At 36.9% G+C, this 23,885-nt stretch overlaps 1 protein-coding gene across 2 annotated transcripts in view; it reads left to right on the top strand.

The window, feature by feature from the left end:
* Positions 1-23,885, top strand: part of SLC4A4 (solute carrier family 4 member 4) — a 1,959,050-nt gene that overhangs the window by 1,777,674 nt on the left and 157,491 nt on the right. For both annotated transcript variants that reach the window (XM_044061142.1, XM_044061141.1), the window contains 2 exons: positions 5,752-5,930; positions 10,623-10,695. In XM_044061142.1, the coding sequence (XP_043917077.1) occupies positions 5,752-5,930; positions 10,623-10,695 (252 nt within the window). The remainder of the gene's footprint in view (positions 1-5,751; positions 5,931-10,622; positions 10,696-23,885) is intronic.

The following is a 23,885-nucleotide window of genomic DNA, read 5'->3' as shown; positions in this document are numbered from 1 at the left end:
ATGGTTACCCAACGTAGTGATTATGCAGTAATTAATTATAGTAGACATACTGAAATGTGAGGCTATTTGTATTTTGTATTATAAATTTATATTATAATATAAATTTGCATACAATAACACGTAAGTGGCAGTGGCACATAGATATGCATGCAACTATGCTACAAAAAGTTATCTGCTAATCTATCAAAGCTAGAGCTTTTAAGTTGCTACTAGAGCAACTGTTTGCAACACTTCCTTTACTTATGCATCTCAAAGGGGAATGTGCATTGGGATGGGATTGTATATATGAAAGGTAAGTTTGACTGTTATTGCGAGGTTTATTGGTGGGATTTGCATGGTTTAAGTTGTTGTATGGTATGGGAAAAAGCTGGCAAACAGAATTAAAGTGTATTGAAAAGGTAATTATTTTTGATGCTGTGTGTTCATGCTGTTACTCTACCTGGTGGATATTGTATGCTGTGGTTTCCATGTTGTCTTTTTTGTTTCCTTCTGTGACGTGGGGTTTATTTTATTAATTCACACCATAATGCCATTGCACAGCCTAAGCTGCCTAAGTGAAAAGTAAACAGTGAAGTAACTGTCTGCAGTGTAGACTTTTTTCATGGAGTGATAACAAGGTATAACTGATGTGACAGACACTGTGACAGTCCTTTTGTATTTTTTCAAAAGTAAAATAGTAAAATAGAAGTTGCATGTGTTAGAATAACACGTATCTAATCAAGCCATTTAATGTTATTTTTATAAAAGAATATTGTATTTTAGTTATACACAAGTTCAAATATTAATATAAATAAACACTATTGTTCTTCTTATTGTGTTTCATGATCAAATTTTGGTTGTCTGCTCTTCAGTTTGCATTTAAAAGTTGGTATCCAATAATTCCATTGGAGTGGGTGGGGCTACATAATTATGTATGCAAATGCTATGTTAATCAGTGTACAGATTTGTACTTATTTTTCATGGGACTTTGTCCAGATTGTTGATGTTTCCAGGTTGAGAGAAAGGCCTTTAATTACTATGGAACATGTCATCTCAGCCTTCATAAAAGCTAAGAGCACTTCATCCATTGCCCTTAATAATATACTATGTTTCCTGATTACTAGTATCAAATATAGTCTATCTGAACCTCTGTTTAACCTCTTTAATCTAAGCCTGTGCATTGGTTATATTCTCAAAGTCTGTAAAGCAGCCACTGTAATATTGTTACATGAGGGTGACCCAACCATGGATCATACCGCCCAAGCTCTAAGTCCACGAAATGCAGCACAAAGGCCATAAAGTAGGAACATTTTTAAACAGAACTCTTATAAACTTAGGATGATGTGTTACAATAATAGATTTTCAATTAGCATGTATTTTCTGGAGGTTACGAAGTTGGAAACAGAAATGTTGTCAAATTCTGTGAGGAACACACCAGAACTATGAAGCAAAGATTTGGACATTCTGCAAAAATCTGGTCAGTTGAGAAGTGTGCCTCAGAGCCTTAACTACGCAACCCTTAGTCTCACTAGCCTCATTAGCCTCATATGTTTAGAACATATTGTCCCAGTTCTCATTAATCTAGACAGGGAAAATCTCAGACCCTCGTCAGTTTGGGTTTGTCAGAGGAAGATCCTGCCAATTCAACCTCATTAATTTCTTTGCAAAAGTCATCAAAGCAATAGATTAAGGTACACAGTACATATGGTATGCAGGGACCTGGCCAAGGCATGGATGCTATTTTCCATGTAGGCAATTCTGACAGACTTGTAAATGAATAAAAAATCATAATGTTGTGCGGTGGATAGTTTACTGGTTGCCTGACAGAACCCATATGTGGTTAGAATCCCAGGTGTCACTTTTAATAGCAAAAAATATTACATATGAGATACCACAGAGGTCAGTGTTGGGTCATCTCTTATTTGGCAACTGTTTCTCAGACATTCAGGCCAATACTCCTGGCCTATAGTCTTCTAGATATGCCGGCATTTGTAAATTGTGTGCTGATATTTGATCTTCCACTCACAATTGCTCCAGCTGAAGGAAGGACAATGATCTCAAATTAAAATGTGAAAACATATTATAATTAATTTGGTAAACAAACCATTTTCCCATGTCATATAAGTGGCATTCCTGTTCTACACTGTCATAAGAAATCCCCACACACATTGATAATTGCTTGCTTTTTATCATGTCTCCACATCCATTTGGAAAGCCTCCTATCTGGCTAATCTAATTCTAAAGGCATCTCCACAAGATGCAGAGAAGGCTTAATACTCCCATTATGTGTATCACATCAGAACCATTATTGAATAGAATGCCCCTTTTGCCATGTATTTCTCTAAACATTTCTTCAAAATAAGAGATTTAAGAGATCCCAAACTGAAAAGATTAGTGGCTTCAAAAATTGTAATTTTTCTGGACAGGCTGGCAGCACTTTCTGTGTCCTCGGTCTCTTGTAGACTCCTTTGTGTGGACCTGTGTCTAACCTTTCAAGCCATGAAGGATCCAACCCTCTTTGGCCTTCTATTCCTTTGCAGAACAAAATGGTTACTCAAATGTCTAATTATAGGAACTAAACTTTTATTAACAGATAAAACAATATATGTATTAGCATGATAGATTTATATTCTTGTTTAAACCACACCTCTGGAACAAAATTCTTCTATATCAAAAGCAGAGTAGCATCATTGCTACCTTCAAGGTAAGCCAAGATAATTGGATGGGTCGCTGAAAATTCTTAGCTGTCTATCTTGGCGTTAATCTCCTTGAAGCTGAAACTTTTGGAGATGAGTTATTTTCTAGGCTTGAACTGCTGACTGATTGCTTAGTACTTACCTATGAATATGTGAACCTATAAAATTTAATGTGTGTGTGCAACTGGGAAATAGCTGTGAAAGTCTTAATATTGTGGCAGTATTCATACTGTTTTTCTCAAGGTCTGTTTTATTAATACTTTGTTTTTCAGGGTCTGTTTTGGAAGTTTAAGTGTGATTTGATTAAAAAGTGTTTGCTGGGCACAGCTAAGGCTGATGTAATAACGATGTGCATGTCTACTTTATCCATTTGAGGTTTTGTTGTTCAGTAATGTGTTGTCAACTAACATTACTTTAAATGAGGGAAAGCCTGAATGTTGTGTTATTTGTTCAGGTTACGGAAGTGAAGTGTCACTGCATTTTGTTAAAAGTGCTTACTTGAATAGCAGTATCTAACCTGAAAAATAACACCTGTTTACCACATTTGAAATATGTAGACAATGCTACTAATCAGTTTTCCTTCAGACATTTTAATAAAATCCATTCCCCTAAATCAGACCTATTTATCGATGGGAGCAACACTTCCAGGAAAAGCTCTAAAGTGGCAAACTCACTTTGATTTTGATCCTTGCAGCAGTAATTTCTAGGTTGGTAGTCATACTGTATATAGTCATACTTAACTGCAGCTGCTGTTGGTGAAAGTACAAGTATAAGGCAATGCTATGAACATGCTACTGTTCAGAAATACACTGCATGTAGAGCACCATGTACTGTTTGAGCAATATGTTATTGTGCATACATGGTCAAAACAGTAAAGGCATCATCATACAGCATTCAAATCTGTGTTAGCATTTGTGTTACCCATTTCAGGAGTCATATCCCCGTTAATTTGCTGTCTGTAACAATGCTAAGAAGTCTGCATTTGTCCATAGTTTACCCTATTTTCTTTTATAACTGGGTTCCAGAGTAAATTATCTCCGGTTTGCTAGAGATAACCATTATTCATGGCAAACACAGTCAGGTAATTAGTCTTGATACTGATTTATCATCTGACACTGGACTGTTTAATTAGTATGTGCTGTTTATTCATTATTTAAACATTTATAGAAAATGTCTGGGAAAAAATATGCTGAAGAGTTTTTGATGCTGTATCAGATCCTGCTGAAATCCTTGTAATTGTTACTTAACTTGTTTATGATGCTGTTTAAATACATATCTTGTTGATTCCTAAAGAAGAGAAAAATAAAGCACTAAATTCCTTATTTTAAAGATTGCCATGTTCTTTCCTCATGGATAACATTCATAAATAAAACCAGTTTTGTTACCGTTGCTAACAAAATTGATTCCAGTTTAAAACTGAGATGCACAGATTATATTTTCTCAAATTCATTTTTGACAAGCTTGACATTCATATATGTATAAACACTTGACCAAATGAATTTACCTCTATTATTAATGTTCTTTATTCCATAATGTTCCTAATATTTTTATTAGGACATATAGGTTAGGTATGAGCTCTATAACTAACCTGTGGATTTTTAGTATTTTTAGTGATAGTGTTGCATAGACATTTTTTGAGTTCCCTTATTTTTCCCTGTGATGTTATTGATAAGCTTCTCCTTCCATTTAGTGTACCTTAGTTATTACAGCACGCATTACATGTGCATCTACTGTATTTTTTCTTATTTTTCCTGGAAGATAACTACTAGTCAAAGATAATGCTTGTATTGGTGTGAGAACATACATATTATCCACTAGAGCATTATGAGTCACATGGCACTCTGTATTGATCTGTTTGTTATAATGATGTTAAAATGTAATCAATTTCTGTACAATCTAGCTAGATGTCTTGAAGTTCCAAGGTGAAGAAGCAAGTATATTTCTATTCCAGTTGCCATTTGAAACTTAAAAGCTTACTTTAGGAATCTTCAAAAGTTAGCCCACTGAAGCCACCCAAGAAGTTCTACTTTTCCCGTGGGAATAAGATGGGGGAATTTGTCTTCAGGGGCATGTTTCATAGAGCACTTGAGAGTACAAGTACTTTCCCTTCACCGTTGAAATAGATATAATTTACTGGTTTTGATTGAGGAAGGTGTTGAGAGCAAAAGGCTGATAATAAGCATATATTTTATGCTAATGCAACAAAAAAGATAACATGGTATATTAAACTTATGCTGTGTGCATTTGTTTCCAATCACTGCAAATATGGCTACTCCTGCAATATTCAATACAAGAAGTTACAGGATTTAAAACATATATCATAGTGATTAGCAGGCAGACAAAGAACATCCCTCCAACATGAATAACAGATGGCCATAGATATTTCAGTGATCTTCTTCTTCTTTCAGCTTTTCCCGGTTAGGGGTCATCACAGTGGATCACCTGTCCGCTCATGATTGGCAGTGGAGTTTTACAGTGTCGAGTTGCCAGCCCGGCACCCAACCTTCCACAGAAGGAACACACATGCACACACTCACACTTAGGGCCAATTTAGAGTGTCCAATCCACCTACAGCATGTCTTTGGGATGTGGGAGGAAACCGGAGCACCCAGAGGAAACCCACACGACCAAAGGGAGGACATGCAGACTCCACACAGAAGGTACCCCAGCCAAGGATCGAACCAGAGAACCTCTTGCTGTGAGGCAGCAACGTTAACCGCTGCACCACCATGGCCACCAGTGATAAGACAGTTTATTTTTAGGAGCATACGTATTACTATTCACAGTATTTTTTTTTATTTTGGAATTTCAGTTTAGAAGCCAATGGAACCATACCCATGTATGTTGATACCTGGAATTAAAAGTACTGTTCATAGCATTCTAAATGATATACTGTGTGTTAAAGGGCTTTATAAGTGCCAAGGTTATACATAGTTTTTTGGGCAAGCTTAATTCTAGATATCTGAAAGTTATACTGAGGGTCAGTGTTCCTAAGTGTATTAAGCGAGCAGATAGGATTACTGCAAAAGCTGCTATTATTTGGAAATCTAAGCATTTCCCCCTGTTTCTTTCACAGAAAGGTGCAGGCTATCACTTGGATCTTTTCTGGGTGGCTGTTCTCATGGCGCTTTGCTCTTTCATGGGACTGCCCTGGTATGTAGCTGCTACAGTCATTTCCATTGCACACATTGACAGCCTGAAGATGGAGACAGAAACATCTGCACCTGGAGAGCTTCCCAAGTTCTTGGGAGTAAGGTATTTGAAATAAGAAGCATTCGTTTATCTGTTGGCAATAGTGGTCATATTTATATACAGATAGTTAATAGTTAAAAACAAGGGTCATTATTTCTCAAAAACAGAAGAGCTACTGGCAGGAATATACATATGTCATATGACTGTTTCCTAGAATTCTGGAGACCATATCCTGCTTTTCTGTAAGTGAACCATTTTGTAACATATTCCTGTTCGCTGCACACAAGTATCATGAGCGGTAATTAATCTTTTTAATGTTTGCCTGCCACGATTCAGGGCAGTCTGCATTGTGACTGTTACTTGGAGCTCAAAACCCTGACACATAAATCCAAACTTTGTTACTACAACTCACAACAGAGAACACTTGCTCTCCCCAGGTTCACACCTCCATGTAAGAAGCATAACATGTCATGTCTCACATTTATAGAATACAGGCTGCAAAAGTGCAAGCCAGGAAAATAACATGTTGCTTGCCAAAAAAAAAAAGATAGTTTGTTGACATTTTCTGATCAAGCATAAACTTCTGCATGTCAGCTGGTCATATGTCTCAGTGGTGTTAAATGTGTACCGTAATAAATGTTTGTGTTTTTTATAAGCCCTGACATTGTGGGTCTTGTATGTTTTATTGTTTGCACTACTGCTGATTAGTATCTGATTTGTTCTATCTGCTTTTAAAAGAAGTAGGTGTTCCAAATAAAAACTTCAATTCCTTGTGATTCTGTTTATCACTAGTGCTAGTAAACTAGATAAAAATATAAAGTAGATTGTTATCCTTATGTCATGGCATGCAACAGAAACCATTAATGCATTTTATAAAATAGTAATGTTATGATTCCTCTAAATGTTTTCTGGGTGTATCATTATAATGCATAGTAGTACTTCTGTATCACACTGAATTTACGTTTGTCACACAATATGTGACAAAGTTCAACATCTTCTATGTTTTTACATTTTTACCAGTACACTTTCCCAGTAAGTAACTATTCATTAATGTAGAACCCTCTGCTCCACTAGGCCAATGTTTTCTCTGCTTTGCATCCTTCATGTATACTGACAATAGTCTATCCTGATGTACTGACAGCAGTGTGAGGTTCAGCTATATTTTGAAGCACTTGCTTCTGCATGCCTTTTTTTTCATTTTGCTGTGCATGCCTTCATTTGCATCACAGTGCATCAGCTTCAAGTAGAGCAGTGCATCTCTCTCGATATCTATAACGGACTCAGACATGCCAGCTACCCCTTTCCTTCACAAGGCTGTAATGGTCATAGAAAAATAAATATGCAATATCCAAATGAACTGCTGGTTCAGCAGGTACCTGTTATATTTCCTTGTTACTGTAGGTACCTGTGATTGTGTACATCCACAGAACCCCACTGGCCAGAAACAAAACGGTCAGTGTGTCCTTATTTATATGTGGTATGCCAAACATTTTGGAGTTTATAATTTTTACTTTTAAAGTATAGCATACACTAAACAAATTAATACTGCCACTCTTGATAGGTAAATGAATGCTGCCACTCTGATAGGTAAGGATGTATTTTCTTCTTTGCTCTTTATCTATCTAGTTCTCAAAGCAGTCTATTATTTATTATATTTTAATCTGTGTCTGATTTTTATCAACCAGAAATCACTGATGTATTTTATTTTTTTTAGTTATTTATTAACATTTAATTACCAGGAAAGTCCAAGTGGGTAGGTATCCATTTTCAGTGCAGACCTTGAGGAGAAAAGCTCCAAAACTATTCCAAAAACATTTTTGAAACAATAGATTTACAATCTTTAAAAATAATACAAAAAACATCTACAGTTTAAATAATTATACTGAACTAGACATAATGTTTTTACTTTGACTGCTGTAATTTAATATGATCTTTGCTGTCGCCTCAGTTTTTGAAATGGCATTCTGGGTTTTTTTATAATTTATAGCCTTTCTTCTCAGAAAAAACTAATATTTACTTGTAAAAGGTCTAGTTTTGTCTATGGAAAGATCGTAAAAGTGAGAGCTGCAATGGAGCAGCATTTTCTATAGCTGTTGGTTTTACAAATAGGGCAGGTTTTGAGTCTTTTCCTTCTGTTTGAAAGTCATCCATATCAGTTTCCCCATGAGAAAATATCAAAACTGAAGAAAAAAAAGATTCCATTTACAGGGAAAGGCAGTCCCCATGTAAATGCAATCTAGTATGGTAGTAATGACTAGAAAGGTAAAATGAAAGCTGTAGTTCAATTAGTTGGATGAAGAGCAGAAACATTCATCTAACAAAAGTGATTCCTATTAGTCCACACCTGACGTTCAGAAAAGACTATTAACTATAGGTTATAAATTGTGAACAGTCTCCTGAGTAGGATTAGGTAAGTACCCCCTTATCCATGAAGGCTTAGTAAATGTAGAGAAACAGGCTATCATTTCTGTCTAAGCCAGTGTTGCTATTTTACTGCAATGATTTAATTTGGGTTCAGTCCACAATGGATACATATATTCTTTTGATTCTGAGGCTTTATAGCTTTATCTTCTAATTTTTTTTCTGCAACTCTTGTATTAAGAGCTCAGGGGGTGTTTTTCTAATAGCCTGAACTGTTTTTAGGCCTTTCTACCACAGTTCTTTTCTTGTTCAAATCTGCATAATCCTTGGTAGGGAGTATTTCAGCTTACTGAAACAAGAAACAGGTAGTGTTTTTAAGCAGCGCTTATTTTACTGGTTAGTTAATGTTTTAATTTGTTTACAAGGGTAGAGCACTAATCACAATGGCCAGTTTCAGACACAGCCTCATTTATTTCTTCATTTCGGCCTAAGCCTTCTTCCTCAGTTAAGAATTCTTGGATCTCATGGGAAAGATCCAGCACCTAACACAAATATTAAAATTTTGGGGGCACTCATCAATTATTTACTTGGGGTCTCCAAAGGGGACTTCTTTGCTGCAGTATGTTGCTTCCTGCACCACCATTGTGGGCAGTGCACTTGTTCAGTGGTTAAGATCTCTTCCCTGCCTCATGGCTCCAGGGTCTGTGGTTCAGTCCTGACTTCTGTTCAATATGTGTACATGTGTGCGTGTGTGCATGTTTATTATGTGTGTGTGTGTGTGTGTGTGTGTGTGTGTGTGTGTGTGTGTGTGTGTGTGTGTGTGTGTGTGTGTGTGTGTACGTGAACAGGGGGAATGTGCATTTGCATGTGGTTTTCTTTCTTCCTCCCCACACAATACCTTAGTCAGTGCCTCCTATGCCTGCACCCATTGGAGTTGAGCATTCTGAGGCCAGGCAACATCCCTGTGGCCCATTTATTCCTTCCCAGGTAGCCCTATCAACTTGTCCATTCAACACCAGTGACAGTCAGATAGTAGGGATAGGGTGATCATGCATAGAGTTGATGGAACAACCTCCTCTCTCTGCCTGAGCTCACCCTGTACTGCTGGCTACAATGAATGTGCCACTAAATGCTGAATCCTGCAGTTTCCATGCATGTACACTACATGCTAGGTGGCATGCATGTGGCTCCCTCTTGTTAGGATGAGTGAGCTGGCAGCAGCTGTTCACTCCCATCCCTCTCTGCTATGTATATTTGTGTCATTGGCAATGGAGTAGGTTCCATGCACTGAAGTACTCAAGGACATAAGAGCATCATGTTTCACTTAGAATGATTGTCCTTCTTCTGTAATAAAATCAGGCCATTAGTGTTTCTCTTCCAACCCGCTGTCATTACATTTTTTTGGTGTATAAAATAGCACCATTGAAAAGTCCCTGGAATTCTAGATCAAATGATATTATTTTTATTCCATCTAGATATTTTTTATGATATAATCTGGCAGTCGGTGCAGATGTTAATGATGCAAACTTTAGATCTTGTGTAGAGGGTTTGAGTCCCTCATCCCTCATCCTGTATGATTTTGAACATGTCACTTAACCAGACATTGTTCTCAGACCACCCAAAAAAGGGACTTTGTTCAGTGGGCTTACCTGGTTAATAAATATGTTTAGTATTATTGGGACACTATTTTTGTTGCTGCCAGTGACATTTTCGTACAACCTGGGCCCTTCCCTGAAAGAGTTTTTGGAAGCTGTAGCTTCTGCTAAAAGACAAGAGAACAATTATAACAAATTCAAACACTCTGTTTCAAAACTTGTGCTTTTCTCTTAGTTTACTGAAGACACGAGAAAGACAGATATGTTTTTTTTTCTCTGATTAATAATGTTTACCTCGGAAATGTTTATTGTGAGTAGCAGGGAATCTTGTAAGGTACACAATCCACTCTTGAGGTATGGCAGGACTGCCTTATAAGTTTATATTTTCATTTTTTTGAGGAGCTCTACAATCGTTTTTAATTTTTTCACTTGTTATTTTTTTAGTCGTGTGTGTGTGTGTGTGTGTGTGTGTGTGTGTGTGTGTGTGTGTGTGTGTGTGCACATCTCTTGTGTGGGGGTTATATTTATGTCTTTTCAAAATACTTCATCTTTTTTATCTTGTAATGTTAATTATTTTTATTTTTCTTTCTTGTTGGATTCATTACAGCTTTTGTCAGATACAGATAGAAGTACAAAATCCTGATTTTTCTTTGTGGAAACATTTTGGATGTCTTTTCTGTTTTAGAATTTTTCACCTTGAGCAACATACAACTTGTTTATCTTGTTTTATTATGGTATTGCATAGAAATATATGAAATAAATTGACTATGATGGTTTGTAACCCTTTATTTAATTGCAGAGAACAAAGAGTTACTGGGACCCTTGTCTTCATTTTGACTGGCGTATCTGTGTTTATGGCTCCTATCCTAAAGGTAAATATTCTGCATAATATTTGCATTTTTTGTAATTATTTTTGGGCTGCAAAGATTCATTTACCTAATAAGGGCATTCAGCAATGATTTCAGTAATAAGCAAAAACTGTAAATTGCATTTTTAGATGTTGAAAATGTTGAACTTCTCTAACTCAGAATGATTGGTGATCGTGTTTATTTATTGCAGCAGACAGTATGTACACACTTCATTTGGGACAGACTTATTTATTGACATGTGACTACCAGGAAAGTACAACTGGGTAGGTGTCCATTTCAAGCAGAGGCCTCGGGAGAAAGGTTCCAAAATATTTCTAAAGTATTTTAAGAACAATAATTAAACATCTTCAAAACTAACACAAAAATATCGACAGTTTAAATAATTATACCAAGTTAGACATACTGTAAGTATAATGTAAATATATTGGTTAAGAACAGATACAACTTGTATGACAATGATTTAATATTTAGATAACTTTTAGCCAGGTTAGTGAAATTAGTGATAAATTAGTATAATACAAACAGGAATTGCAATATGAAGTGGGGGAAAAAAAGAGGGTTAGGACATATTTAGATAGAGAATCAAAGAAGTGATTGATAACAAGTAAGGAAGTGAGAGAAGAAGGAGATGTGACATAGAAATAGGTACATGTTTATACTTATGGAAGTAATTTATTGGGAAAATGGAGCACTTTGAAGATGGCCACGGCATGGTGAACTATACCTGAGGACATTATGTTGTAAAACACAAACAGCTGAAAGTTGTATATTTTCATGCATGCAAAGAATGCCTAGCTCAAGAACACATGGTGGGAAACTGTATTATAACAAAACAGTAGTGGGTCATATGACACTTTAAATTAATAGAACTTCAATAAACTTATGATAGTTATTGGATTTCTAGAACATAGTCAACAAGTATTTAAGAAGAGTGCAACCAGTTCATTATAGGACATTAGGCTTCAGAGGCATTGAGCAGTGGATGTTGTATTCATAAATAATATTGGATTTCACTCTAAAAAGCACATGAAGCTGCTGGTATAAATACAGCGGAGACAGTGAAGCCTGTTTTGGAAGTACAACTCACCACAGTAATATGCTGATATTGTTCAGTGTTCAGTAAGGCTGAAGACTTTTACTTGCTACATTAAGATTGGTATTTTAACTTGATAAAGCACTATAGGTGAGAAACCTAACCATATTCTATCATTTTATTTTAGTAAAGAGTTCCCCTAAATGTATTCTTCAGCAAGACATTCTTTGTGAATTTGCGGCTGCTGCTTTGTGCCCTTGGCTTAGAATATTGCTTGAGCAGCACATTCTTTGGATTATTTTTCATTCTTTTTTTGATATTCACAAATTACATCTTAGAGGTGTGTATACTTGTATGCATGTGTAAAGAGATTTATGTGCGATAAGCATAAAAAAAGTTTTATTGCTGGAGGTATTTATGAACAGGAATGGGATCTAGTGTGAGGTGCATGCCAGTACTTTGCCCCAATCTTATTAAGTTGTTAGGCACTTCTGGGTGTATTTGGCAACAGTCTAAAGCCATGGGAGAGAGTCTGGCTATAAAAAAAGTTCACCCTATACTATACTCCCATTTTTAACTGTCTAATGGGAATACTCACTCAATTTTGCTTTGTTAATGTGTCAGTTGTTTTGTGGGCCTTCATATTTAGTAGTACTAAGTGTAACTTTTCATTTTATCATTGTCAGTTATTAGAGAGACATACTTTATCATTTATGTGTTTGCACTAATTTTAATGACATCTCAAAAAAAATGACTAAGATGTTTTCTTAGAGGTACCAAATTCTCCCATAAGACATTCTACTCCAGCTTTTACTTAGCCGAGAATAACGGCATCAGTAATTGTGAACACTGGATAACCGTTAATAAAAAGGTTTGGTTTGGAAGAACTAAGAATTTGCAGTCCTGTTTGGAATACAAAACATTAGTGACTCTGCTACATCTTACTTATACTTCACTCTAAAAGAAGAGAAAGACAAGTACAGAGGGGCTCCTAAAGTTTTAAACAGTTATCTACTAGTAGAGCGTAAGAGCTTTCATCTGCTACCAGTCATGGGAAGGTTTCAGTGACAGAAGAAACTAAGCCTGTTACATTGGGTGAGTCTAGTGGCTGATGAAAAAAAAGTAATTGCACCACATTAGTGCAGGAAGTCTACTCATTTTTTTTCTTCCTTGTCACCTGACCACCTTAACAGCAGATTCCTGGATAGGGCAGAGTAAAGGAACAAGATGCCACCTCTCTGTTGTTAGTAATTAAAGTGGTGCCATATACTGACAGCTTTCCACTCCCCATCTCAGTGACATAGATGTATAAAGCCTTGACTATGACCTGGACAACTGGAGCAAAATCATAACAAGGGTTGGGGAAAGTGGTAGCCACCCTGGGTAAAAGGTGTTTGGAGGCGTGATTGAGATGTGCAGTTCTTACATTCTGTTCTGTGTTACCATTTTGAATGCACAGACATGCACTTCAGTGCTGGTGCTGTCTTACTCATCCTGGGGCAGGCAGGTACCTTGGACCCACTGCTGTCCTGATACAGAGTGAAAGCTAGACACCAAAGGTTCAATGAGAGCAGCATTTTAGCCACAATGTGAGGTGTACCTGCCAAGAAGCATTTGCTGTAGCTGGAGATAGACAAGTGCAATCGTGAGCAGGTATAGAGGCTACTATTGTGAGCCATAATCTTTTAGTGCTACCACAAAGGTCATGGTATTACAGCCAGCAAAAAGTCCCAATGGCTATAAGAAGGGAAAACATGACTGACCAGAGATGAGCTTGAAGGTAGCTATCCAATCATTAAGATTAATTTTGAAGGAGGCAAGGGAGTCACTCTGTCTAACATGCAGGTTTAATTTGTTCCAGAAATGGGACAACCATTGGGTAATAAATCTGTCCCTCTAATGTGTTTTATTTATATGTTTTTGGAGGTTCACATCCTTACTTGCCATGTAGTTCCATTCATCAGGTATTTGTTTGGCCATTTGTCCTGTAAAGATATATGACATCCATTGGGGGGAGTTCATTGATTATGTAGGATGGGAAGAGGTTTATTAGAAGAGGTCATGCTTTGATTGAAAGGAGAGGCAAGGAAAGGGATGGTTGATTTGTTTGGTGGAAAGGGAATAACTCGGGCAATAGTCACAGTGTGTAAAGGAGACATGTAGAGTTTTGAAGTCTGAGAGCTATATAAAGTTCCTAAGGGGAAATTGGCTACAGCATTACAGGATACAAAAAAAGTTGTTAAATTATAGTGAGTTTTCATCTACTTGGATGGGAGGCTTAAGAGTACAGAGGGCTAAGGTTTTTAGTATGAAATATTGGAGGGGGGTGGGACACAGCCATAATGAAATTTTAGAAGATTCAGCCTATGTTTGTAGAGTAAAAGAATGTATATTTAGAAAGTAAAACAGGAAAGAGTAGAGGAAGAATATGTTATGCACAGGGGATGAAAAACAGAATTGTGGAATGTTAAAAATTTTAATTTTTTACTAGATGCAGTAAACTTGAAGGTGGCCCATGTTCAATGTCTGTAAATTTTAAAGGATGAGTTGAGAGGAGGGGAGCTGGAGTTAGGTGAAAGAGACAGAGAGAGTGTTTACAAGCAGTCAAGGAAGAACAGATGAAGCTGTAAAGGGATGAAAGAGAGCAGAATAAGTGGAATAAAGGGGAATGGTATGGAAGGGACATAGATTTGGATCTAAGGAGGAAGAGCAGGTGATTGATATCTAGACTCTGGTGCTGTTTGGTATGGGGCTCAGTAGAGATGTGGGTTACTTGAGTGAGGTAGCCGATTCATGGGCTACCTATAGGTGGCATTTGTTTTATTAATTATCAGCTAGTTTCAGTTTTAGTGGAAGTCTGTATCTGTGCCTTTAGATACAGGGTCTTTGAGAAGGAAATAATTGTGAATTTTGTTTATTTCTAATTTCATGTTGTGTTTCATTGTTTTGTAAGGTACTGAGCTAACAGCTCTACGTAGGGTACACTAACTGGGGTGCATATAAGAGTATTTCCTTCTTTCCCTATGAAGAGTTTCAATAACAGCTGCACAGTAAAAAACACTGCATCTGAAATAGTGTAAACGTACAGCATGTGCAGATCCTGATTATTCATATCGTCATGTAAAGACATTTTGTCAGAATGTATTTATTTGTGAATATAACAATAAGTAGGACAGGGTTCATTTTAGGGTAGCTGGCATGAAAGTTCTGTAGTGGATTTTTTGACATGTCAGATGCTTGGTAAAATACAAAGAATTCATAAGGTGCATGTATGGAGTGGGGATTTGAGTCATGTGTATGAAGTTTGTTTCCTCTGGTCTGGGCTGTTTTTTATAAGTCCACCATGTTCTGATTGGCCTTGCCACTCTACTAGTGGTACATGCCCTAAGGGAAGTTCCAGAAGAACCAAAAAGGACTCAAAGAGAACAGAGACCATGATTATTAAGATTTAGATTGAGCCTGCTGACCGAATGAATAGTATGGCTACTGCTATAAAGCCTATCAGAATATGTGTACACGGATATCCCCATGATATTAATACACATATCTGAAGACAGAACAGTATCCATATCATACAGCTGAATAACCAGTCTCAGTTATGCCAGTTGCAAAATATTTTCTTGACTTAATGCTAACCAGGGATTTTGACAAATTATACTTGAAGAAATTCTCAAGATATATGCTTTTAAATCAACTGCAGCAAGATAAATACTTCTCAGTCTTCTATCTAGCACATATGTAGAACCTGAAGTGTTTCAGAGAGCTGCTGTGCAGATGGAAGAGAGCTGAAAGCAAAAGTATAGTTAAAGTGGAATGAAGGGGCAGACTTCCCTGGAACATCTCAGAGGACACAATTGACACATGCCAGTTGGATGGTAGGGCAGTATCATCATTCAAAAATGAATGTCGATGCTGCATTTGTGGCCAGGCTCAAGGGCTCAAGTGCTTCCACACGCTGTATGTGGTAGACTGTAGCAAGCTGATTGTTGCATTAATTCCATTTGTTCCTTCTTTTTTGGATCCCCACCATAGAGCCTTGGAGGACAGGACCTTTATTTTAAGGACTAGCCTTTCGTGTCCATTATTAGACATTTTAGGTCTAGGTTGGAAGACGTGTCGATGGTAGCTAGACTATGGCATTAGCTGGACTGGGGCACATTAGAGTGCACAGTAGAGATGGGGCAGGGTAGAGGTTCTCAGTGAACTAAAATAGTCTGCACTTCAGATAATATCAGATTCAATTTTAAAAAGTGGCCTGAATCCGGATAAATTTGTGAAGTCATATAACAAAACTAAGGTCCACTGTGCAGGTACAATTTTTTTTTTTTTTTTTATAAAAAAGATGTAACTGGATTTATTTGTAGCTGCCCTAGACAGGAATACTGCTTTACAATGCACAGTGGGGTAAAACAACACTACCGATAAGACTTCAAGAAACTCTTGTCAGTGCAAAACTCTGAATCATGCAGGCAATACTTGAGCATCCTGTTCTGATGTCTAAGCTGCTGGATTGCTGTATGGTACTGTATTCTAATGAACTTTCTGCATGTATGGTTTGTTTGATAGTAGTCTGGGCTGAAGTGCTTCCATGCTCCATGTGTCTTATTTAGACTATAGCAATCCATTTGTTACAGCTCTAATATGTGGTTTGATACATTTTACAAAGAAGAACTGTTTTTGGTCCCTAACTTCTAGGAAAGGGCATTTTTTGCTCCTCAAATTAGAAATAAGGATGGTGCCAGAATGGGAACCTGAACAGGTCATCACAACATCTAGCTCTGTTTAGAAGGGCTTGATACTATTATTATACTGTATTGGTAAGAGGTGCAGTCAAAGAAATGACAAAAGAACGAGCCACTTACTGATTGGACTGAGAGTGTTTAACCTCAAGTCTGAGTTACAGAGTTGGGATAAATGGGCCATGATATGATTTCAGAGGGCATGAACTCAAATGAAGGGAGATTCCTATGAGAGGCTGGTAGGAAGATAAGAATGCTAGGAGGAAAGTACTACTGCCTTGTTTTTATTGAACATGAGTTTAATTGCATATAATGATTATTGTTCAAAGCAAATAAATATTGCCAGGTCTGCTAAGAAAAGAAATATTGGCAAGATGATGACCTGTAAGGAAATTAACCTCACAAGAAGAGACAAGGTTATTATTTTCTGATTTGATTAGATAAGGTGCAGTTAAACAGTCCATAAAAGTCTATAATCAATTTGCAATTTATTGTGGACAACAGTTCACCATTGCCCTTTCAGAAACAGATTATGAATTTTAAGCATATATTTTGGCTACAAAACGTATGTTAAATTTACTGATGTACCAGTTTTAATTGTCAGTAATTGGCTGTATAAAATATCAACAGTTGACATAGGACACACTCTCCCCTCCACAAATGTATTTACTTATGTATTTTGTTAGTCAGTTACCTACATGGATAGTTATATAGTTAGGAGGTTTGGAACTGGGACCACCTCCATCCAGAAACCTGGCCACAAGGCACATTTACATCCCATAGATGCAGACCGAGAAGTAGCTAACAGAGGACAATATGGTAAAAATGGCAAAGTCATTCACAATGTATATGGTTATAGAGAGAAAAAGTGGATGACAAGTGCTGCACTTTTGTCTTATAATGGAAAAAAATGAACAGCTTCTATACATTTTTATAACAGCGAGGGAAATTTTAATTATTTATACGTATACTTGGTCTTGTGATCTTTGCATTTTATTAGCTCTGTGCTACATAAGGCTTTGAAGCCTCTTTGTGTTTTTATAACTCTTAACTTGTAGGGTATTATTCTCCTTATGTTGTAGCTAGTTGCACTTAATTTGCTATGGTAAAGTTATACCACTTATATTAACCTTTTTTGTTTTTATATAACTTTCCCTGAAAAAAATGCTGCTATATTCACTCTTTTTGCCATTTGTGAGCCAGCAAAATGATCAGTGTAGAAAGTATTGTGCATTGCACTTTATAAGTAGGGTCTTTCTAACTACTAAAATGCTAGACTGTAGCCATGCCTCCCTCCAGGCTGTGGGACTGATATGACGCCTGCCTTTATTCTCCATTAATTTTATGAACTCCTGCAGCAATTATCCTATTATGCAGACATCTGTTAGAGTATACTCACCTAAATGTATTTTTGTTGTTTGACAGAAATAAATAATTGATGAGAAATAAGCACTTAACTAAATATTATTTTTCATCCAAAGCTTTTAAATAGAATTAGCTAGCATGAAAATGTTTGTCCCCTAAACTGAAATATGCTGTCATGGAATGTGTCTGCCCTGTTGTGGTGGCTTTCTGCTAATGCACCCTTAGGTAAATTTTTTTTGCATATCAGGCCGTCTTTTAATTAATAGCCATCATATTAAGCTGTTGGTTAAATAAATACTTAGTGTGCGCTTGGTTGAATGTTCCAAATTAATCATTACATTGTCAAGAAATTATCTGGAAGTTCTCTGCTAACTTACATTTTTTATTTATCAACAAGAGCTGATAAAGTTTGCTTCTTCTAAAATTATGTTTGCTCATAGCAGGTATATGAACTACCCACATATCTCTTAACCTCTTAGTGCATGCAGTCTAGACAAAGCCTGACAAAATGGGTTGACAAAGGCACAAAAATAGGGACATATTTTAAATACTGCCCTTATAAACTTAGAAAGTTACTAGAGCAACAGGGTTTGTTTTAGCATACATTTTCTGAAGGATTTGATGTCTGAAACTTAAATGTATGTCATTATTTACGGACTTAAATCCTCAGATCATCCTGTTTTGTTTTTCCAGAAAGCCATAAATTTTATGAGGCTCAGACCAAAAATATGAGGCAAAAATCTGGACATTCTGCAAAATCTGAACAGTTGAGAGGTATACTCATGAAAATCAAAGTAAAATCTGTGTAAAATTATTCAGTGTTCGTACAAGGAGGAGCTCAGAAAAGCTGCAGGTACCAGAACCCTGAAGTATACACTGCTTTCATAGGGTCACTGCGAATGAAATACTTTGTGTTGCAGAAGTTAAAATTACTTCTGCATTTTATACATTTAAATCTTGCATGCATGGCATTTGATTACACAGCTAATGAATCCTCAAAAGGCAGAAGTAATCTGATTAGAGACATTGCAGATAATCAAAATTGTTCAGATGTTAAGATGGTTTATTCATTTGTAGAAAACCTCAGTAAAGGTACACAATCTAGTAGAAACACTGTTGCCAGTAGATTGTGTATGTGTGTATGTGTGTATCTCTCGCTCGCTCTCTCTCTATATATATATATATATATATATATATATATATATATATTTATATGTGTGTGTATATATACATGTATACACTTATATATGTATATATACACACATACATATACATATATGTATACATATGTATTTATATCCTTATAAGTGTATTGCTGTTACATACATATATTTCTCCTTCCCCTCTCACCTGCATATATATGTATATATATATATATATATATATGCACATAGATGAGTGTGCGTTTGTGTGTGTATTATCTTCCTCTTTTTTTAACTCTCTGTCTTTATATACCTCAGTAGAGAAACAGTTGAAACTATATGCATATATCTAATACACACACACACACACACACACACATATATATATATATATATATATATATATGTCTTCACTTTGAAATCACAAATTCTCACTATATCAAAATTCATGTGATTGAGATGAAAACACTGAATTCTCACAATCCTGAAAGTTGAAATGATCAACCATCACATAATCTAAAATGCAGTAAATACTAACAGGAGATATCTAAATACAGGACTATCCCTTTAAATGTATAAACTACATCCCACCCAAACCTCAGAAGTAAACTATCACGGTACACAATGTATACCAACAATTCAAACAGGTACAGTAAGTTAAAATTAAAAAAAAAATATTCGACTTTTATAAACAGTTAAAAGCTATAATAATTGTAATTTGTGTTTTACAACAGTGCCTAGCAAACTGCTCTAGTATAACTAGCAACAGTCTAAATAATTGCCAATATCAAACTGAAAGTAAAAGTGCCAAAATGACATCAACTACTGTTTTTCCTTTGTTCTTTCAGGGGTGCAGGCCCTCCTGCACCCCCTACCCCCCATACATTACATATACAATCTCCAAGATTACAGCATTTTAAGGAGAAGGACAAATGATAACGCACAATGTGTATGAACAGATGATATGTTGTAATATACATATGTATTAGCACAAGAATGAGAAGTACGCTGTTTGCTGCATATGTTTATTGTTGAAGTGACAAGGGCACACAGGTATAAAATCTCTGCAGTGTATTGTTCGATATTGTGAACTTTGACAATGTGCAGTTCGATTACTTGAACTTTCAGGATTGTAAGAAGTCAGTGTTTTCGTCTCAATCACATGAATTTCAGTATAGTGAGAATTTGTGATTATAAAAATGTAAACACTCACACATACACTCCCACTATCTATCCCATTGCTCAGCTCTTATTCTAACTCACAAATATTTGCATACACATAGTCCTATTCCTTATTCTGTGACTTTCATTACATCCAAAACTTTCAGCATTCTACTGTTCAACATCTACACCATAAACTGTCCGTTTGACAAATGGCTTGTACCTGACATATTTTCAACAAAAAGATGTTCTAGATATTCTGTGAACTGTGTTGGAGCTGTATTCAGACACAAACACACACACACACACACGCACACACACACACACACACACACACACACACACACACACACACACATATATATATATACATACATATACATATATGTATGTATAGACCAAAGGGAAATCTGGCACTTGTGAGCAAAACAGCTGCTGGCTGAGAATCCTAAAAAATCAGGAAAAAAGAAACTTGCACTATGGACAAGCACAGCTGAGACTTCAGAGTAATTAAGCAATTATAAGTCATTTAGAAATCAAAACTTCTTTACTGAAAAACAAATACATGAGTGCTTTTACCTTTAAAAGAACATTATCAGCTCTAAATCCAGTTTATATGACATGCAGAATACATCTGCTTTAACACAGAGGTCATTGTCAATTCACTTGACTTGCTGGAGTCATAAATGTATGTCATAGGCTGTTCATTCAAGCTACAGATGGATAAGTCTCATCCTTCTACTCCTACTGGTAGCCAATAGATTATAACTTATGTGCTGTATTTCTATGCTATGTGGCTAGTGCCTAATTGATACAAACACTTTATATAAAATGTTGTCCCTTGCTATGTATAACTATTAGTACATCATTGTATCTTTGATGTGATAAGTAGATGCTATTTGCCTTGTTTAGATGTGGCAACTACAAAATATGTCACAACTAGTCAAATTAAAATCCTGAAGTGTTATACTGTAGTAATTATAATTGCAGCTAGTCAGGGTAATCTGACCGAACATGTGATTGGGAGCAGTCACATCGTATCCTTTGTCAGGTGGCACAGCATCCTTACCATGACAGGATGAATTCAAATTTCTAGTGATATATCAATTGTAAATGTCTTCAGAGAGAAAAGAAAGGGCTCTGTATGTGTTATGTCTAAGAAAAACTGCAGCATTGAATGACAGTGAACCAAAACAGGGTTCAATGAGGAAAGAGTTACTGACTCCTCTTTCAGTTTGTTCCATCGAAATGCTATGCTGCTGTCAGCGACGTTTGTCATGTCCTAGTAATAGGCATAAGGCCAAGTATCAATAGGCATTAGTTGATTGAAAACTGCTGACAAGCAAACTGGCGAGGATCAGAGGAATTTGTTTCATAGGCAGAAGAGTCCCTCCTTTGAAGAGATTGAAGTGTTTGACATGCCTTTGTCCTTCTAAAGCATGAAATGTGTTTTATAGGGGTTCAAATTGTTGGCCCTTCTGGATAAAGAATGAGCACCAGTTCCTGTAGATAGCTGCTTGTCTGTTACTCTGAAGCACACTTGTGCTGCTGAGCTGACAATAGAAAAATGTAATGATAGCATCATCTTGCCTGTGTAGCTAGATCAGACTTGTCCTTTGCTACAGAGATGTTGGACTCAGTAAAAAAAAAAAAACTACCAAAAAGCACAGAAGGTATCGGTTGTAGTTTCTTCCAGGAAAAGTAAAGATTGCAGGTATTTGCTCTGGTGAGGTAACCTGGACTATTTCAGAAAATACTTATAGACCTCCATTCTTTCTTTTCTTTGTAGTAGAGCTCCACACAACCCTCCTGCAACAAATGAGTTTTCTGCACCTCTTACATTATACAATCAACTCTGATCTTGCTTTGTCTTTTCACAAGACATTTCCTCCACTATCAGTCTACACAAAAGTGCACTGGCGTACAGACACACACACACACACACACACAGACACACACACACACACACACACACACACACACACACACACACACACACACACACACACACACACACACACACACATGGTGCCAAACTACCAAATAAATGCTCTGGATGTTTGTTTTCTAAGGATGTTTGTTTTCTGAAGACCCTCTTTATCCAGCTGTTACTCTTCTTCAGTACTGTCTGGTTTATAACTGAGTGGGTTAGTGGAAGCATCAGTAGGGTTGCCACCCCTCCATTTTTTTTCTGGACTATCCGGAAATCAAACTGATTCTCTGGTAGTCTGGAAAACACTGTACAAACTCCTGTATTCTGTTTTAAAAAGGAAACAGACTATCGGAGTTTGTAAATCGGCTGATTTACTATGCTTTTTTTTACAGAAAAGCATAGTAAATCAGCTGAAAGCAGGCAGCAGGAATGAAAAAGAGGGCGTTCCCCACTGAGTGATGGCATTGTGATGTCACAAAATGGGCAGAATGTGGGCGGGAGAGGGGTGGGTGGGCGGGGTTACTGGTGGCATGAGGGGTGTGGCTTTACTCCGGTTTTCACCATGAAAAAGGTGGCAACCCTAAGCTTCAGGCAGTTGCCTCTTAGGATATTATTGAGGTTTTCCTCAGTATTAAACAATCATCCGATTGATAATATAACATAGCATCAGACCTTCAGACAGTATAAGTTAAATGTGCCATCCGTAGTGACAACTTAATGCCCAAACTTTCTACTGTACCAATAAGGTTGTAGTCACCTTCACCTCTTCAACCTTAATATTGCTACACACTCAAGTGTGCTAGCTTGCACTTCACTTGAATTGTTTTTAGTGCTGTTTTAGCTGCTTTTCTGTTAACAAAATAAATAAATAAAAATTCTAAGCTTGTTTCCTGTCTTTCCTTGAAATAGTCTAGTCCAGATACAGATTTGCTGTATCCAGGACTGTTTGTAAGCTTCTGAGCCCCCCAAGCTTTTTGTTTTGGATGGAAGCCTTTTAGCTTATCAGGGAGACTGGTAAGCACTAGGTAGCCTATCTACCACAAGAGGAGTGGTTTCTAGCCCAGAAATTGTAGTTTGTTGGCCGTTTGGGCAGTTTTTCCATTTCTAAGCTTGTTTCTTGCCTTTCCTGTAACTAGACTAGACCAGATACAGATTTGCTGTATCCAGGACTGTCTGTAAACTTCTCAGCCCCCAAGCCTTTCTGTGTTGAAGGGAAGCCTTCTAGCTTATCAGTGGGAGTGATAAGCACTATGTAGCCTATCTGTCACAAGAGGAGTGGTTTCTGGCCCAGAATTTGTAGTTTATTGGCCGTTTGGTCAGTTTTTTCAGGGTCTATGACAACCGATCGAAAAGTAATTTCTACGAATGGCATATAAATCGAAAATGCAGTTAATCAAAATCGGTTTTGTGGGGGGCTGCGACCCCCACAGCTAAATATATACTCCAACTCCGAGATCACACTACAGTGAGGAAAGGGCAAATTTTCCAATCTTCACTGTACCACAATCTCACAACACCACTTTTGAATAATGGCATTTTCGATCTATATGCTGTTTGGGGAAATTACTTTTCGATCGGTAGTTATGAACCCATTTCTTTCATCTCCTTCATCTTTCTGGTTTAAAAGGCTGCATTTGCACTTGTTTCCTGCTTTTCCTGTAACTAGTCTAGTCCAGATACAGATTTGCTGTATCCAGGACTGTTTGCAAGCTTCTGAGCCCCCAAGCCTTTCTGTGTTGGAGGGAAGCCTTCTAGCTTATCAGTGGAAGTGGTAAGCACTAGGTAGTCTATCAACCACAAGAAGAGTGGTTTCTGGCCCA

The sequence above is a fragment of the Protopterus annectens genome, chromosome 2.part0 (assembly GCF_019279795.1).
Source record: "Protopterus annectens isolate FY-2018-M chromosome 2.part0, PAN1.0, whole genome shotgun sequence".
In the NCBI taxonomy this organism is placed as follows: domain Eukaryota; kingdom Metazoa; phylum Chordata; order Ceratodontiformes; family Protopteridae; genus Protopterus; species Protopterus annectens.
Note: the sequence above shows the minus strand (reverse complement) of the source record. Positions and strands in the feature narration are given on the sequence as shown.